The following is an 18031-nucleotide window of genomic DNA, read 5'->3' as shown; positions in this document are numbered from 1 at the left end:
ATCCAGTTATGAAAAAAAAAAATGCTTTATCATTTTGTACCTAATTATAAAAGTAATGAATGGCCCTGGCTGGTTGGTGCAATGGTAGAGCGTCGGCCGGGAGTATGCATGTCTCAGGTTCGATTTCCAGTTAGGGCACACAGGAGAAGCAACCATCTGCTTCTCCACTCCACTCCACTCCATCAGTTCTCTCTCTCTCTCTGTCTCTCTCTTTCTCTCCTCTTGTAGCCATGGCTCAATTTGAGCGAGCTGGCCTTGAATGCTGAGGATTACTCGATGGCTTCTGCCTCAGGTGCTAAAAAATGGCTCGGTGCAGAACAGAGCAGCCACCCCAGATGGGCAGAGCACTGCCTCCTAGTGGGCTTGCCTGGTGGATCCTGGTCAGGGCACATGCAGGAGTCTCTCTGCCTTCTCTCCTCTCACGAAAATTAAAAAAACAAAAGTAATGAGTTCTCATTGCAAAAAAAAAATCAAGAAAATATAGTTTAAAAAAGATGACTAGCAATTTTTCATTCAGAGATAACTGGATGATTATACTGGCACATAACTCCCTAAATTTGTTTTTTATGATATATTCACTAATTTATTTTTAAGTAGCTGATCATACATACCATTCATGCTATTTTGTAACTTATTTTTAAAATTGTATACAGGGGGTCCTAGGGTTACAACAGTCTTGATATAGGACATTTTGTTTACAACGCTCACTCCCAGCAAGAGATAGAAACCCCAGAACCCAAGAGATTTTCTACCAAGGGTTTGGCAGAAGGTTTCTCTATGGTAGAAAGTGGCTTGGCAAAATTTTATACTGAGGACCCCAGAGAGAACAGATTCAGTAAGGCTTACAAGTTGTTATGGATGCCTTGCAATGCTATAGGCAGATTTTGAAAGAGAAGTCATCAAGCTTCCAGACTAGCCTGGAACAATTCTTTAAGAAAGCAGAAAACCCTGCAACAGATCCTGTACCCTCTACAGCAGCTGATTCTCTAGATGAAACACTTGTAGTACAGGTAGAATCATCTCCAGCGTCTCTGGCATGGTCCTTAGGCAATCCTGATTCACCTGACCAGTATCTCCAGCACCTTCTGCAGGTTCTCCTGCCTCTCCAGCTTCCTCCTCCCAATAGGTCATCTCTCCCACCTTGCAATGCCCCTTCCTGTGTGCAAGCCAACCACAGGAATAAAATAAGGATTTTTTTTTACACTGATTCTTTGTCATTTTTTTCTGTTACTACAGTACAGTGTACACTATGATATATTTATGTCCTTTTTCTTTTTCTGTTGTGTTTTTTACGTCCTAGATTATGACTTTACAACTGTGTTAGGCTAGGTAAGTGACTTAGGCTAGGGCGTGTTTCGACGTACTCCAAAGTTCGAGTTACATCACTGTCGTAGGAACAGAACTGTGTTGTAACCCGAGGACCCCCTGTATATCATAGTCTCGTTTAGATATACCATAACTTAAACAATTCCTTAATGATTTATGTTACCATTTTTTTAAAATTTAAAAACAATGCTACACCTGACTAGGTGGTGGCACAGTGGACAGAGTATCAACCTGAGATGCTGAGGACCCAGGTTCAAACCCCAAGGTTGCCGGCTGGAGCACAGGCTCATCCAGCTGGAGCGTGTGGTCACTGGCTTGAGCATGGGATCATAGACATGACCCCATGGTTCCTGGCTTGTACCCAAAGATTGCTGTCTTGAGCAAGGAGTCACTGGCTCAGCTGGAGCCCCCCAGTCAAAGCACATATGAGAAGCAACCAATAAACAACTAAAGTGCCATAACACTAAGTTGAAGCTTCTCATCTCTCTCCCTTCCTGCCTGTCTGGCCTCCCCCTCTCTAAAATAAATAATTAATTTTAAAAAAACCAATGCTATAATGCATACTCTTTGTACACATGTCCAATTACTTACTTTAAATAAATTTTCGGCGTGCAAGTGCTGGGCACTGACATTTTAAAATGACACATAACACCAAACTGCATCTCTTTACATCACTTTTACTTAATAGCACCTAAAAAAAATCCTAGCAGCCCTAACCAGATAGCTCAGTTGGTTAGAGCATTGTCCCGGTACCCAAAGGTTGCTGGTTCAATACCTGGTCAGAGCACATACAGAAAGAGATCAATGTTTCTGCCTCTCTCTCTCCCCCTTTCTCTCTCCTTAAAATCAATAAAAAAACCCCAAAACCCTGGCATACAGTAGTTGCTTGAATGATAAGTGATGAATGAATGAAAAAAAGATGGTTTCCATGGAGGCCCTTAACACCTATTTACAGATAATGCTTTTCTAAACTACAGCAAGCAACATGGCAGAGTATAAAGATTCAAAGCTTGAGATGCAGGCCCAGCTCTGTGTGTCTTAACACAAATCACTTTCGCCCTCTTTTCTGATCAGTATATCTTAATTTCTCATGGCTATTGAAAGAATTAAAGATATGGAAAAAGATTTCACAAAATGAATCCAAAGATTATATGGATATTAGTCTAGAGTCCTAAATCTAGTGAAATTTAAAGGCTGCTAGACTAACTTACCTCACAAATTTAAACCAACCTTCCTGCTGTTCCTACTTTCATTTTTCAATTATTATTCATTTTAGAGAGGAGAGAGAGAATGGGGAGTAGGAAGCATCATATGGGCCTTGACCAGGAACCCCAGGGTTTCAAACTGGCGACCTCAGCATTCTAGGTCGATGCTTTATCCACTGCGCCATCACAGGTCAGGCACCTATTTTGTTTTTCTTTTTTTGTGACAGAGGCAGAGAGAGGGACAGATACGGACAGAGAGACAGGAAGGGAGAGAGATACGAGAAGCATCAATCCTTCATTGCAGCTCCTTAGTTGTTCATTGATTGCTTTCTCATGTGCCTTGACTGTGGGGCTACAGCAGAATGAGTGTCCCCTTGCTCAAGCCAGACCTTGGGATCAAGCCAGCGACCTTGGGCTTCAAGCCAGTGAACTTTAAACTCGAGCCAGTAACCATGGGGTCATGTTTATGATCCCAAGCTCAGACCAGCGAACCCCCCTCCCTCAAGCTGGTGAGCCTGCGCTCAAGCCAGGGACCCCATGCTCAAGCCAGTGACCTCAGGATTTCAAACATGGGTCCTCTGAGTCCCAGTCCAATGCTCTATCTACTGCGCCACCACCTGGTCAGATTCGGGTACCTATTTTCATCTTATTCTCCAATTTCAGTAACCAGACTCCTATCTCTTTCCCTTATAGCCCAGTTTGTTGCCTGGTTCCATTATAAATGTAATGGGATTCTGCGCCTGACCCCTTAGCCTAATCTCTGCTATATAGAATTCTGTCCACTGCTTGATAACTTCTTACCTTCCCAATGTGATCTCAGTCTGTCAAAACTTTTGACTTTTCCTGATGCTTACCCTCCTGGGGTCCTAGAATCACAACCAGTCTTTGACTCATCTAAACATCACCAATATTGTCACAACATTAATGATCAGCAACACCTAATCTCAAAATTTCCTGCTGCCAGAGGTGACACAAAATTTTAATAAGCTTAGTAAACATGTAAATATGAACTAAAACCAGATATTTCTTATTTAGTTCCAAACAGCCATTTCTAGCTGTATTATCTGCTGAACCCTTCAGATAACTTACTATCTAACAAATGAGAATTCTGATCTCTTCTGAACATGCCTAACCACATCTTTGTTCAAAAGGTTCTTTCCATGTAGAATACTCTACAAATTTTTTAAAAATTATTATTTATTCATTTTAGAGAAGAGAAATAGATTCAGAAAGAGAGAGAGAGAGAAGGGAGGAACAAGAAGCATCAACTCCCCATATGTGCCTTGACCAGGCAAGCCTAGGGCATACCCTTTTCTAATTTTCACAGGCATTATCTAAGTTCTAAGCTAACAGTAGCCCTGAGAGGGGAACCGTGCCAAATACTAGTCACTAAAAGTAGCCGAAGAGTGAATACCCAACTCTATTACTTTCTTTAGGCACAACTCTTCTTATCATCTGATTAGAGAACACACTCTCACTAGTGCCCACCACCAATCAAATTTATTGTTTCACCTGGAGACTCAAATCTTTATATCTCTTCTAGCCATTATGGTACCAAATCAAAAATTAATAATGACTATATGGTACTTTTTTATTATATTATAAAAAATACATCATATATGCTTACTTTTTTAAAGATCATAATAAATACAAATAATGTAATACCAAGGAATCCTTAATTTTTTCCAACAAACCTGACTTCATTTCTCTTTTTGTCTCCGAATACTTGATCTTGGGAGATTTCATTATTTCAGAAGTGCCCGAGTCTCCTGTCCCTAGTCTTCCTTTGGGACGTGAGTCTGTATTATGTTGAATGTTAGTTTTATCCCCTTTTGTACTTCCTGGTATAAATTCTTCACTGTCTTTCTTGGGACTTATTTTTGAATCCACCTTCTTAGATTTGCATGAATTTTTCATTTTCTGAATTGTGGCAGAGTTATCTAAATTGTTTTTATTTCTAGAATCCTTTTGGGTAATTTTCTTGGTTTCTTTCTTTTTCTCTTCAACTAGATTTTTTGAGTCTATTTCATCTTTCTGGTTTTTTTTCTTCTTTACTTTATTTTGGTTCAATGACTTGTTATCTTCACCTGAGAGATCTGAATCAGAATCTGAAAGGTCATAGAAACGTTTCAAGTCCTCTGTAGTGCTATGGTTGATGGGGCGTCCTCTTTTATCCACAGCATAATTCAACTTGAACTTTTTGTCATGAAACATTGCTCGAAATCTCTTGTCAATTTTGACTTTTCGGTCCTTTTCTGGCATTTCCCAAAATCTTGGGTCCTTTGTAACTCGCCTAAACCGCTGGTCACTCATTATTTCTTGTTTGAATGCCATTTTTAAATGTCTGACCAGACAGATGCTTGAAGAAACCAAACACTGAAAAATAAAACAAATGTTACAATAATCAAGGGTTAGTAACATAATTAAATGAAATGTTTTGGAGGAAATATTAATTAACAATATAGTTAGTCTAAGTTAAATGCAAATAAAGGTAACAAGTCAAATTTAATTTAGAAACCTATTCTGAGTCACATGCAGAAAACCAAAAACTATCAGAATCACCTTTTTTGATTACAAAGCATCTGAAAAAGTTTAAGACAAAAGCAAGCAGAAGTACAGGGCAAATACTAGCCAGTTGCACTCACTAAGAATTTCTGTATTTTTGTGTATTTGTATGTTACAAGTTAAAGCCAATGTAATTAAGATACCAGGCCTCACTGGTCTCATTTTTTTTCCTTTACATTGTGGTCCCACTCAAATCCTTACCTCATGCTACTTAAACAGCCTTTAGTTCCCACCAGGCTGGTCTCCAAACAAAACAGACCTAAATCAAGTCAGGTTTAGCTCACAAAGTTCCCTCTTTAGATGTGACCAATCCTTCAAGAATCAGGTCAAGTTTCTCTCCAGTTAATAAATATCACATCTTTGTATAGTTTCTTTTCTAGAAGTGACCCAGGGCTGATTGCTCCCCACCCCAGGCAAACACATGGGATGAGTACGTGTATAGAATTAGCACAGTTTCCTGAAAATAGTCACTAGTGATTTAGTATCGCTAGACTTAAATTTTTTGCGAAGGGTCAAGCCACTGATTATTAAGAGCAAAAAAAAAAAAAAAAAAGAATCAAAAAGACTAATCCTGCTTTGTTTAAGAAGGATTGACGATAAAACTGTATTTCTCTCCTAAAAACTGAAAACTTATCAAGAAAAAAACAAAGGTTTCAAGAATCCATTTGTACACTTAAAAACAGTATTAACGATGGCGTGCCAGGTAGTGTTCTATGGATTTTAGATGTATTAAAGCATTTAACCCTCCGAATAGCTTTACGAGGTAGGCAGCCTCTCATCCAACCACCCAAGGTAATGCAGGTACACGTTTAGAACAAGAGCACTCGACAGAAGTCTGATAGAGAGGGGAAGGCGACCTGCCTCGCCCCCGGGGTCCAGTCCCCTTACAACTGCCCTCTCTCGCGGCGAACACCAGGGCGGCCCCGGGACCAGGGTCTCCTTCCCAGCTCCCCAACCTCAGGACCCGGCTACTGGACTGAGGTCCTTCGACAGAACGCTGAGAAGGACCAAGGAAGCCTGAATAATGAGGCAGGAAAGGCAAGGAGGAAGGGTGCACATCTTACGACTCCTGTCACACACTGGTTCTGCCCCCGCCTCAGTTCTCATCGAGCCCTACCTACCCCACTCACCTCCTGGGAGTCTTCTCCCGGACTCTCGTGGGGCCGCACCCACAATCCTCCGCGTGGCGCTCCGCTGCAATGGCACACGAACTGGGCCAAAATACTTCCGTTTTCCCTGGGTGAAACGCTCTTAGTCGCCGCAGCCGAGGCAGCGCATGCGTATAACAGGCGAGCCAGCAAGTGGCACCTTCCGGAGTTATGCTGCTACTGACCCGGTTCTGGCTTCTGGGCCCGCGATCTCCCGCGGCAAGGGTCCCTGGGAAGAAACTTGTACTCAGAAAGGTTGCCTCTGGCGTCTCTTCCCCGGGCAGCGCCTCGCCCAGAGCTCTAAATATCTTCGACCGGGATTTGAAAAGGAAACAGAAGAACTGGGCGGCCCGGCAGCCCGATCCTATGAAGTTTGAGTACCTGAGGGAAGAGGTGAGTCCGCAGGGCGGCGGGGAGGGCGGCGCCAGCCTTTGCTTAGGTGCTTAGGATCGGGAGCTCCGGCCTGGAGGCGACTGACCCCACCTCGTGTGTAACCTTGATCAGCGCCCTGCCTTTCGGGGCCTTGGCTGTAATCAGGGCAGCGCTGGGCTCCGATATGTGTAAGGTGCCATTCGTTCATTCATTCATTCGTTCTGTTCATTCATATTGCTTGAGTTACAGGAATGTCCAGGGCGCTGACCTCATGAGGCTTTACTCCTGTGGGGAGCGAGGCAGACGGTGAACAAAATCTGTGAGGTCAGCTAAAGAAGTAAGGTGTGATGATCAAATGAAGTGGTGTGGTGACTGCAATGGTCAGGGAAGGCCGGGCGTGAGGAGGCATCAGCCACCCAAAGCTGGAGAGGAAGACTTACAAGCAAAGGGAAAGACAAATGCAGACCCCCTCGGGGCCCAAAGGACGTGTTGAGGCCTCCAGTGAAAGAGAGTGGGAGAGGAGGTCGGGGTGGGCCCAGGTTATTAGATCCTTAGGGGTAAGGACTTTGGATTTTCTTCTCTGAGCTGCCCATTCAGTCATTCAGTATGGACATCTCTGGTCACGTGTGGCTGTCAGCATTTGAAATGTGGCTAGTCCATTGAGATGTGCTGTACGTGTAAAATGTATGCGTAAATGCTAATTAAATATGAAAAAAGGATATAAAATATTTCACGAATAACTTTTTATGTTGAGTACATGTTGAAATTATATTTTTGGTATATTGGGTTAAATAAATACATTAAAGTTAATTTCTCTTGTTTCCTTTTAATGTACAGTGGCTACTAGAAAAATTTAAATTGCACATCTGGCTCTTATTGTTTTTGTTATTGTTCTTGGCCAGCACTGTTGTAGAGGAATGTGAGGCTGTTGAATGGTTTTAAACCAGGGTCTGGTTTATGTTTTAAGAAGATCAGATTAAGGTACAGTAAGATCTCTGGTTTGTCTTTGTTGGTTTGACAGACCTCCTCCTCTCTGCCCAGATGAGCTGAGGCTGAAGGTTTCTACTCTACTGATAGGCAGTACTGAGCTAGAAGCCAGTCAGCAAACATTTATTGAGCTCCTACTTTGGACAGAGCTCTCTGTGCAAGCCCTGGCTGGATCAGATGATTGACTGCATTCTCAGACTTCACGATGCCATGTACTTAGAAGATTGGCATTCCTAGCCAGTCTTCTCCAAGAAAAGCTCCCAGATTACAATTAGACAGAGGCCTGGCCAATGTACAGGACTAGAATCAATAAAATAAAGTATATGAAAGTTCTTTTTTTAAAATATATATAGTATTTTAATAAATTAAATTTATTGATTTTAGCAAGAGAGGAAGGGAGAGAGAGAGAGAGAGAGAGAGAGAGAGAGAGACGAATATCAATCTGTTCCTATATGTGCCCTGACAGAAGGGCAACCTCTGTGCTCTGGGATGACACTCAACCAAGCTATCCAGCCAGGACCAGAGTTCTTTTTATAATAAATACAAGGTATTTTACGTTAGGCATGATGTATAAAGTGGACTTTGGGAAAAGACTTCTGTTGTACCTTCTCCCTTCCCCTCCTGCCCCCAGAGCAGATACACATATGTTCTGAACTTTCAACTCCTACTCGAAACACTGAGGAGTTTGTGAGGGATTGAGTAGAATGTGGAGAATACTAGGCTCCCCCATTTATTTCTTCCAGATGAAGCTAAAGGAGGCACCTGCCCCATGGCCTCTTTTAAAGTAGTGGGATTGGGGAGGGGGTGGTGGGAGGTACAGTCTCTGAGGATTTGGCTGACTTTTTCTACTGGGAAAAATTGCACAGAAAGTTGTTTACTTGTTTGGGAGTTCCACAAAATTTGTTAGTAGTCATCAAATAATAGAGTTTTTAACTAGGTGATTAAGTTTATACATTGATCTATAATAAACTCCATCTAATTAAATAATTTTTCACTTTCATATACTTCATGCTATTATCTTTGGGCAATAATGTGCCTATTATGTTCCTGTTGATTTTCATCCTTGTGCTCTTATAGCACATGGAATATAAACGCCATACACACACACACACACACACACACACACAGTGTCCATAAAGTCATGGTGCACTTTTGACCGGTCACAGGAAAGCAACAAAAGATGATAGAAATGTGAAATCTGCACCAAATAAAAGGAAAACCCTCTCAGTTTCTGTAGTATGATGTGGCAGCATGTGTACATGCGCAGATGATGACATAACACCATGTATACAGCAGAGCAGCCCACGGCCATGCCAGTCGAGATGTGGATGGTTCAGAAGAAAGTTCAGTGTGTTTTGTGGCTTGCTAAATTTGAATCCCGGTGACCAAAGTGCAACGTGAATATCGGCACGTTTATAACGAAACGCCACCACATAGGAATAACATTACTCGGTGGGATAAGCAGTTGAAGGAAACCAGCAGTTTGGTGGAGAAACCCCGTTCTGGTAGACCATCAGTCAGTGACGAGTCTGTAGAGGCTATACGGGATAGCTACCTAAGGAGCCCTAAAAAATCTGTGTGTGAGCCCACATCGAACTGCACTGAATAGGTATGAAACTGGGAGAGTTTTCCTTTGATTTGGTGCAGATTTCACATTTCTATCGTCTTTTGTTGCTTTCCTGTGACTGGTCAAAAGTGCACCATGACTTTACAGACACACTGTATATATACACATACATATATATGTACACATATGTACATACATACACACACTTACATATAGAGAGGGAGAGAATGGAGAATATGTAGAATATGTTTAGTCCTGATTGCCTTTAAATTGACTACTGAAGTAATTTGCCTCAATTTGTTCCCTGGGATATTTTTATTTCTTAGATTCCTATTTAGAATTTGAAAAGAAAGCTGCTCTTCTCATATTGAAAAGGAGATAAAGAAAAATACTTAGAAACAAGTTGAAACATAAATACCCTACGGATTATTGAATGATGGAAAAAGAGTGTTACTTCTCTAGGGAACCTACTCATCTTAACTTGTGTACATCATTATCTCTTACAATCCTTCAGGTTGGAAGTCGGATTGTGGACCGTATTTATGATGTAGCCAGGTAGGTGATGATAAACATATAACAAAATATAATAATCTTTGGAGACTTGAGAGAGTAAATGATGAGAGCTTGATATCTGGAATGACCAAATTTGCATGAATTTATTACCAGGATTAGTGATTTTAATCCCTCTCTGAGTCTCTTAAGAGCAAGTGTTCTTTGTTGTTGGCTAAAGCGAGAGGGAATGGAAGCACAATGCTTAGCCTCTCTCCGAGCCTGAATGACTGATTCACTTGATTTCACCAAAAGCCGTAATGGAAGGATAGCTCCGGAAATGGAGATAAAGAACTGACTGTATATGAATTTTTAATATTTACTAAATATAACTTTAAAAGTTTTACTTAAAATAACAACAGAATGTTCTACCATCTAAGTAAAGGAGACTATACCTAGATTTGTTTCCCAATCAGGCTGTAAGAGACTTTGGCCATTTTTCTTAAGAATTCTTCATGGCAGTAAATGTTCTGTGATAATTATATAGAGGCAGATTAAAAAAGAACACTTTCTTCAAGTAATTATTAAATATTGATGGGTATATTGTTCTGTATTAGGTTTACGAAAGCTTTACAGATGGAAATTTATAACTACAAGGCAGAACCAGAGTTAAGTAATGGCTTTGAGTTGAATTGCTTGGTGATATTAGTAAATCCCATTTTGTGATTTTTTTAATTTAAAAGACATCCATTCCATTAGACCGATATGAGATTAATTTAATACATTTGTCTATAAAAAAGGAATTTTGTAAAATCACAAGCTCTTTCAATCATGTTTTAGATATAGCCTTGCTACTTAATAGTTTGGGGATGATTTAATTTTGTAAGGTTAAAAAAAGCTTAATTGTTGCAAATAATTACCCCCATTTCATATGCTTTCTTAGTTCCATTATTTTAAAGCCCTGATCTTATAATGATTTTTAAAAACTAATCCCACAGGTTATCAGATTATTAAATGTCTTATTTTCATTATTTGAGGCTCACTTAATACTGTTTTAATCACTGATAATAATAACTCATAACTAACTTTTGTTGAGCATTTGTAGTGGGCTACATAGTTTACATGCACTGTTTCCTAATATTTTCACAACAACCTTGAAGGAGGTAATAAATTTTCCATTTTATAGTTGGGGAAATTGAGATACAGCAAGATGAAGTTACTTGTCTCTGGTCACAAAGCCAGTAAATTGCGGGCCTAGAATTCAAACTCATGTCCTTCTGATTGCAAAGCTTGTGTATGCAATCGAGATAGGGGACCTTATAGGTAAATAAACAGTTTTTTCTCACCAGTGGTTCTCCAATTATGTACTGGTGTTCTGTATTTTTTTTTTTTTTTTTTTTTGTATTTTTCTGAAGCTGGAAACCGGGAGAGACAGTCAAACAGACTTCCGCATGCGCCCGACCGGGATCTATCCGGCACGCCCACCAGGGGCAACGCTCTGCCCACCAGGGGGCGATGCTCTGCCCCTCTGGGGCGTCGCTCTGCCTCCACCAGAGCCACTCTAGCGCCTGGGGCACAGGCCAAGGAGCCATCCCCAGCGCCCGGGCCATCTTTGCACCAATGGAGCCTTGGCTGCGGGAGGGGAAGAGAGAGACAGAGAGGAAGGGGGGGGGGGGTGGAGAAGCAAATGGGCGCTTCTCCTATGTGCCCTGGCCGGGAATCGAACCCGGGTCCCCCGCACGCCAGGCTGACGCTCTACCGCTGAGCCAACCGGCCAGGGCCTATTCTGTATTTTTGATAAACCTTTTTTTTTAAACAGAACTTGAAAAGGACTCTTGGTTTTAATAGGAAAAAATGTTATTAGTGGATAAAATTTTAAGTTTTCTTGTCACAAATTTTTTACAAACCTATGACCTACAACTAGACGTGTACTGATTTAGTACGACGTGAAATATTTAGAGAACACAGCATAGCATAGGAGACAACGGTTCTTTTCAGGATTCAGACAGACTGAATTCAAGTTCTGACTGCTGCTTTTTAGTTGAGTGACCTTGAGTTGACTTATCTAAGTCTGAACACTTAGCATACTGCTGAACCTGCTAAAACTGTAATAAAAGCGAGCTATTACTTGGTTGGAATTTTGTTTTTAGTTTAACATATGATACTTCATAGTATGTCTAATGATATTACCTAAGTCATAGGCTGCCTCAACAAATTTGAGAAGTAGAAATAATTAGTAAGTTCCTGATATGTGGAACTTTCATGTGGAATATTTCATGTCAATTTAATTAGCTTTTTGTTATTTATCTGGATATATTGTCAAATTACAATACACACAGAAATCTGTTCTTTGATCCTATGTCCTGGAGCAACCATATGGAAAGGCAGTTGACTTGGAGCGATGCTCTGTCCATTTTGTTTTCTGGCACGTACAACTTGCAAGGCAGGAAAGAGACATGATAAAACTTTTCAAAAGTTGCATTCACTTTCAAGTTAGTTCTCAGTAAATTATAAGCAAAATTAGATCTTAATAATTATTTTATAGACTGTATTGTTATAGACAAAACATAACTTGTATTTCTGTTCTTTAGAGATTTTCCGCTTGCTTTGGATGTCGGTTGTGGAAGAGGTTACATAGCACAACATTTGAATAAGGTATATTTAGTTGATAATTTAATTAACTTTGAAAAATAAGATTGGTTCATTTTAAGGAACAAATATTCCAATCATTTTTATTTGTATTATATCAGAATTGCTAAGTATTTTTTTAAGGTTTTTTTTTTTAAGCAATCTTATTGCTGAACTTGGTAAGATTGCAGTAAAAGTGAGCTGGTTTTCAGTTGGTATTTTGTTTTGTTTTTGGCTGTTTTTTTACCCACTTAAGTATTTTTCCTTAAAGTGGTTTTTCTTTACGTTGATTCTATCTTATACAGTGTTCCTATTGATAGTTTCTTTAAATCTATATAGGATATGTTGCTCTTAATTTCTACTATGTTCAGTTTTTAATAATTCACAATAAAGTCAGATCGACATTCATTTGGAAATGTGATTAAGCTAAATTTTTTTAGCTAGGAAAAATATTAATTTCATTGTGATAAGTAACCTTTATTAATACTTATACCATTTTATTTTGTATTTTCTCTCTTTTTTTTTTTTTTCATTTTTCCGAAGCTGGAAACGGGGAGGCAGTCAGACAGACTCCCGCATGCGCCCGACCAGGATCCACCCGGCACGCCCACCAGGGGGTGATGCTCTGCCCCTCCGGGGCATCGCTCTGTCGTGACCAGAACCACTCTAGAGCCTGGGGCAGAGGCCAAGGAGCCATCCCCAGTGCCCGGGCCATCTTTTGCTCCAATGGAGCCTCGGCTGCGGGAGGGGAAGAGAGAGACAGAGAGGAAGGAGAGGGGGAGGGGTGGAGAAGCAGACGGGCGCTTCTCCTGTGTGCCCTGGCCGGGAATCGAACCCGGGACTCCTTCATGCCAGGCTGACGCTCTACCACTGAGCCAACCTGCCAGGGTATTTTCTCTTTTTTAAATTGATTTTATTGGGGTTTCAGGCTTTCTAATTCAACCATAAAGACATTCATTTATTGCCTGACCAGGCAGTGGTGCAGTGGATAGAGCGTCGGACTGGGATATAGAGGACCCAGGTTTTAAACCCCGAGGTCACCAGCTTGAGTGCGGGCTCATCTGGTTTGAGCAAGGCTCACCAGCTTGAGCCCGAGGTCCTGGCTTGAGCAAGGGGTCATTTGCTCTGCTGTAGCCCCCCGGTCAAGGCACATATGAGAAATCAATCTGAACAACTAAGATGCCACAACAAAGAACTGATGCCTCTCATCTCTCTCTCTTCCTGTCTGTCCCTCTTTCTGTCTTTGTCACAAACAACAACAAAAAGACAGTCATTTATTGTTTTAGCCCCTATATATAGGACACTCTGAACACAGATTAAAGTGGACTTTTTATATAAAATCTACTCAGATAAAAAACATACATTTGGGTCAGAGGGGCGGTATGTGTAAGGCTCCCAGAACACTGTTGCTGGTAATATAAATGCCACAGAAATGGTACAGTATTTAAACTGCAACGGGAGTTAACGGAAAGGAAAAATCAGTAGGCCTTCATGTGGTCACAGACATCTAAAAGGCTATATAATCTGATCTGGGATTTGAAAGAATCTGAATTGGTGTTTCATAGGCATTGGCAGTAAAGGCATGGCAGGAGGAGAGGCACCGAGATATTCATGCTGTAGGGCAGGGGTCCCCAAACTACGGCCCGCGGGCCGCATGCGGCCCCCCCGAGGCCATTTATCCGGCCCCCGCTGCACTTCTGGAAGGGGCACCTCTTTCATTGGTGGTCAGTGAGAGGAGCATAGTTCCCAATGAAATACTGGTCAGTTTGTTGATTTAAATTTACTTGTTCTTTATTTTAAATATTGTATTTGTTCCCGTTTTGTTTTTTTACTTTAAAATAAGATATGTGCAGTGTACGTAGGGATTTGTTCATAGTTTTTTTTTATTGTCTGGCCCTCCAATGGTCTGAGGGACAGTGAACTGGCCCCCTGTGTAAAAAGTTTGGGGACCCCTGCTGTAGGGTGTGATATAGTGATATTTAAGGAAGGTTAATTTCAAGGTGATTTGCAAGAAGGATTAAAGAAGGAGGGGATACAGAAACAGATCAGTTAGAGGGCTGTGTTAAAGGCAGTGCAGGTGTGAGAGAGAAAGACCTGCCCCCCCATATGGAGACAGCAAGATATAAAGGAAGGGATGGATGGATGAGAGAGCCCCAGGAGAGGCTATAGAACTTGATGACTGATCAGACATGGTGGGCGTGGCAAATCAGTTCTCCTTGCCCAGGCTAAGACTTGTTCATTGATTCTTCATTTGTCCTCCCCTCCCACATCAAATTCATCAGCAAATCTTAATTTGAATTTGAAAATATATTTGTAATTTAACCACTTCTTACCACATTCACCATGACCTTATTGGTTGATATTGTAGTAAACTCCTTATCAGCCTCCCTGCTTCTACCCTTGCCCATTCTCCCAGTAACATAATCCTTTTAAAACACAAATCAATTCATTGTCAGTCCTCTGCTCCGAAATGCTGGCTTCTCATGTGACTTGGTAATAATCCAGAGACCAAATCCATAAGGCCCTCAGCCACCTGGCTCTCCATCATGTCTGTGACCTTATCTCCCTCCCCTCACTCCCCACTATTCAGCAGCCTATCTCCTAGCTAAGGCAGGGGTTCCCAAACTACTGCCTGCCATATGCAGCCCCCTGAGGCCATTTATCCGGCCCCGCTGCACTTCCGGAAGGGGCACCTCTTTCATCGGTGGTCAGTGAGAGGAGCATAGTTCCCATTGAAATACTGGTCAGTTTGTTGATTTAAATTTACTTGTTCTTTATTTTAAATATTGTATTTGTTCCCGTTTTGTTTTTTTACTTTAAAATAAGATATGTGCAGTGTGCATAGGGATTTGTTCATAGTTTTTTTTATAGTCCGGCCCTCCAACGGTCTGAGGAACAGTGAACTGGCCCCCTGTGTAAAAAGTTTGGGGACCCCTGGGCTAGGGCTTTGCATTGCACTTGTTCCCTTTGCTCTTCCCCAAGATTTTTGTGTGGCTTACCTCCTCACCTGCATCAGGTCTTAGCTCAGAGGGTCCCTCATGAAGATGCATCCCTTCCCCGACTATTCTATAAAATAGGACTCCCATTCTCCACTGGCTAGTCACTTTATTTGCTTCCATAGCACTTGTTAGCACCTGATGGAGACTTGTTTATTTGGTCTCTCTTCTTTTACTGGGATATAAGCTCCATAGACTTGCTCATTTTTGTTCACCACTAAATTTCCTAGTCCCTATAACACACAGTGAAGATTTATGAAACGCTTATTGCATGAATAAATGCAAGATAAATTTTAAGATATGACTTAAGTGACTGGAAAACATCAGGAGATGAAATGGGGCAAGGAACAAGGGATGTGCTTGTTTTAGATACGTTGAGCTCAAGATGACATTGTTAATGTCCAGCATGTAGTTGGAAATGTGGATTGGAATTATGGTTTTGAGGTTAAGGTCACTGGCGTGGGGACTCAGTATTCCACTGTGCCACTGACTGTCTGTGTACACTGAGACCAACTACCCAGCTTCTCCAGACCTCAGTTTCTGTAAAATGTGAGCAATAATACATCTCCTGAGGTTGGTAAAGATTGAGACAAGTTAAGTTTGACAACATAGAGGCTGTTGTTATTTGCCACCCCACTGTCAGGGGTGGCAGTTGAAGCCGTAGGAGTAGGTAAGCTGTCTGTGGCAAGAACATAGAAAGGAACCTTCCACAGCTGTATTCGGGGGTAGGAGAACTGGGAGGAGCCATCAAGGATGCCAGGAATAGTAAGATTGGAAGTGTCTTAATAAGGTATTTTTGATTATAAGAAGCAGACCTCCACTGAAGCCAGTTGAAATACAGAGACATTTATTACTTAGGGGCTTTTATGTCACTCGAGGATCTGGAAGTACAGACAAGCATCAGAGGGACGGGGACTTTGAAACATCAGAAAGAAGGGCCTCTGCACACATGCTCTCTGGGATTACACAGATGCTGCATGATTGCGTGCTTTCGTGTTCTTCCCGGCAGACTATCTCTGGTGCTCATCAGTGCGTGTGACCCCAGAATGAGTAACCTGCACGCACTGGCGTGCTGAAGTGAGCTCCTATCAGCTCACGAGAGCTGACTGTTAGCATCTCTTCCCAACTCTGCATTTAGTGACATTGTATTGATAGCTTGAGATCAGCTATTGTGGGAGTGTTTGCATCATGGGAATTGGCAAGTGCTATCAATCAGTTCCCCACCGAAAGCCAGTTATTAAATATTTACCAGCACTCCACTGCCTCCACCCCCAAGTCTACATGCTGTTCCAACTCTGACAACTTCTACTTTAACCTCTTATCTCTTAGTATAAATCTTTGTGCAAGAGACAGGGATAGATAGTCTGATTGGCCTAATTTTCACCCCTCACACTGCTGTGCTGGAGCTGGCTTGTAAGAGCCTTTGTGTATATATCTTTCCAGCTCTGCTTTTAGCAACAACATGTTGGTACCATGAAATCCTCTGGTGGAGTAGTTACACCATGGACATTGGCAAACAGTATACAACTCAGGGCACCTTTTTTTGAGAGCTTGTGGTTAAACATTCATCTGCACACCAGTTGTCCTCGGGTGGCCAGGGTAACCTTTCCAAGTTACAGGCAGGGAAACTAAGAAGGGGATGTGGGTGAAGTGAAAAGGATTGGCATTTCTTTTTAAGATTTTATTTATTGATTTTTAGAAAGAGAGAAAGGTGGAGAGAGGAGCAGGAAGCATCAACTCATAGTAGTTGCTTATCCTATGTGCCTTGACCAGGCAAACCTGTGGTTCGGAACCAGCGACCTTAGCATTTCAGGTTGACAGTCTATCCACTGCACCAGCATGGGTCAGGCAGGATTGGCATTCCTAGTAGAGGAGGGGAGCAAGAGTAGAAAGTAGTGCAGTTTCTAGGAGACCATCAACAGTGCTGTACTTCAGGGAGGTCAGTGAAATAGGACTGTTAGCAGACAAACTGTAGTTGGTGATTAGATTGTTAGTGATCAGGCTATTCGTGATCTTTATAAATCGTTTTCATAGAGCAGTAAAAATGGAAATTGAGGAGAAAGACGTTTGTGAGAAGTTGAGTTGGGGATTACAAACAAAGTTAGAAGGGGGTTAAATAAGATTCTTCAGGATTGGGAGGCGTCTGTCTGTTTTAAGGTGAGGGAAGAGACACAGGAGACGGAGTGGAGATTGGTAGAGATGGTGATGGAGGGAGCTGGATCCTGGAGGAAAGAGAACATAGTGGAAGGAGTAATCTGGGGAGGAAATATCATGGTACCCTTTTCTCTTTGAAGGAAGGGAGGATAAGTTAAACAGAGGGAAAATAAAACCAGTTAGCTCCCTCCCCCTCTTCCCCCAAAGTATCTGTGTTTAAATGTCTCTTTACTCATTGTAGATTCTGAATGAGCTAAAAGGCAGGAAAACCAGTACAAGTCTTTTAAGGGAAAAGAGTGAGATCTGGCTTACCATATATTATGCTTTGGGAAAGTTAATACCTATACCTTTAACCAGTGGAGTCAATTAAGGATTTTGATTATTCACACCTGTGTTCTCTTTTATTGTAACTATATTAAGTATAGGGTTGGCTGCTTATATTTAAATCTTGTAACTTAATATGTGTTATTAAAAGTATTTGTGCACCATACTGGTTTTATGAAGAAAAATACCCTTCCAAAGCTGAAAATTAATCTGTAACTATCTCATTCTCCCTTAGACAGTTTAGTATTTGTTTTGTTTTATTGTTGCTGG

The 18031-nt window shown here is 41.4% G+C and overlaps 2 protein-coding genes across 5 annotated transcripts in view; one reads left to right on the top strand and one right to left on the bottom strand.

Annotated features, from left to right (window-relative positions):
• ESF1 (ESF1 nucleolar pre-rRNA processing protein homolog) overlaps positions 1-6259 on the bottom strand; it is a 71595-nt gene extending 65336 nt beyond the window's left edge. Inside the window, exons 1-2 of the mRNA XM_066235512.1 lie at positions 6218-6259; positions 4226-4907 (exon numbers count right to left, since the gene is read on the bottom strand). Coding sequence (XP_066091609.1) covers positions 4226-4865 — 640 coding nt within the window. The 5' untranslated portion in view covers positions 4866-4907; positions 6218-6259. The remainder of the gene's footprint in view (positions 1-4225; positions 4908-6217) is intronic.
• A 38-nt stretch (positions 6260-6297) lies between these two features.
• NDUFAF5 (NADH:ubiquinone oxidoreductase complex assembly factor 5) overlaps positions 6298-18031 on the top strand; it is a 140102-nt gene continuing 128368 nt past the window's right edge. For 2 of the 4 annotated variants that reach the window (XR_010726077.1, XM_066235509.1), the window contains exons 1-3: positions 6298-6637; positions 9685-9725; positions 12251-12314. Coding sequence is in view for 2 of the 4 variants with exons in the window: in XM_066235509.1 (XP_066091606.1) it covers positions 6416-6637; positions 9685-9725; positions 12251-12314 (327 nt within the window). In the remaining 2 variants the exon portion in view is untranslated. Of the gene's footprint in view, positions 6638-9684; positions 9726-12250; positions 12315-18031 lie in introns of those variants that run through there. The other 2 variants (XM_066235508.1, XM_066235510.1) reach the window with 2 other exon arrangements.

The sequence above is a fragment of the Saccopteryx bilineata genome, chromosome 6 (genome assembly GCF_036850765.1).
Source record: "Saccopteryx bilineata isolate mSacBil1 chromosome 6, mSacBil1_pri_phased_curated, whole genome shotgun sequence".
NCBI classification, from domain to species: Eukaryota; Metazoa; Chordata; class Mammalia; order Chiroptera; family Emballonuridae; genus Saccopteryx; species Saccopteryx bilineata.
This window is presented reverse-complemented; position numbering and strand designations above follow the sequence as displayed.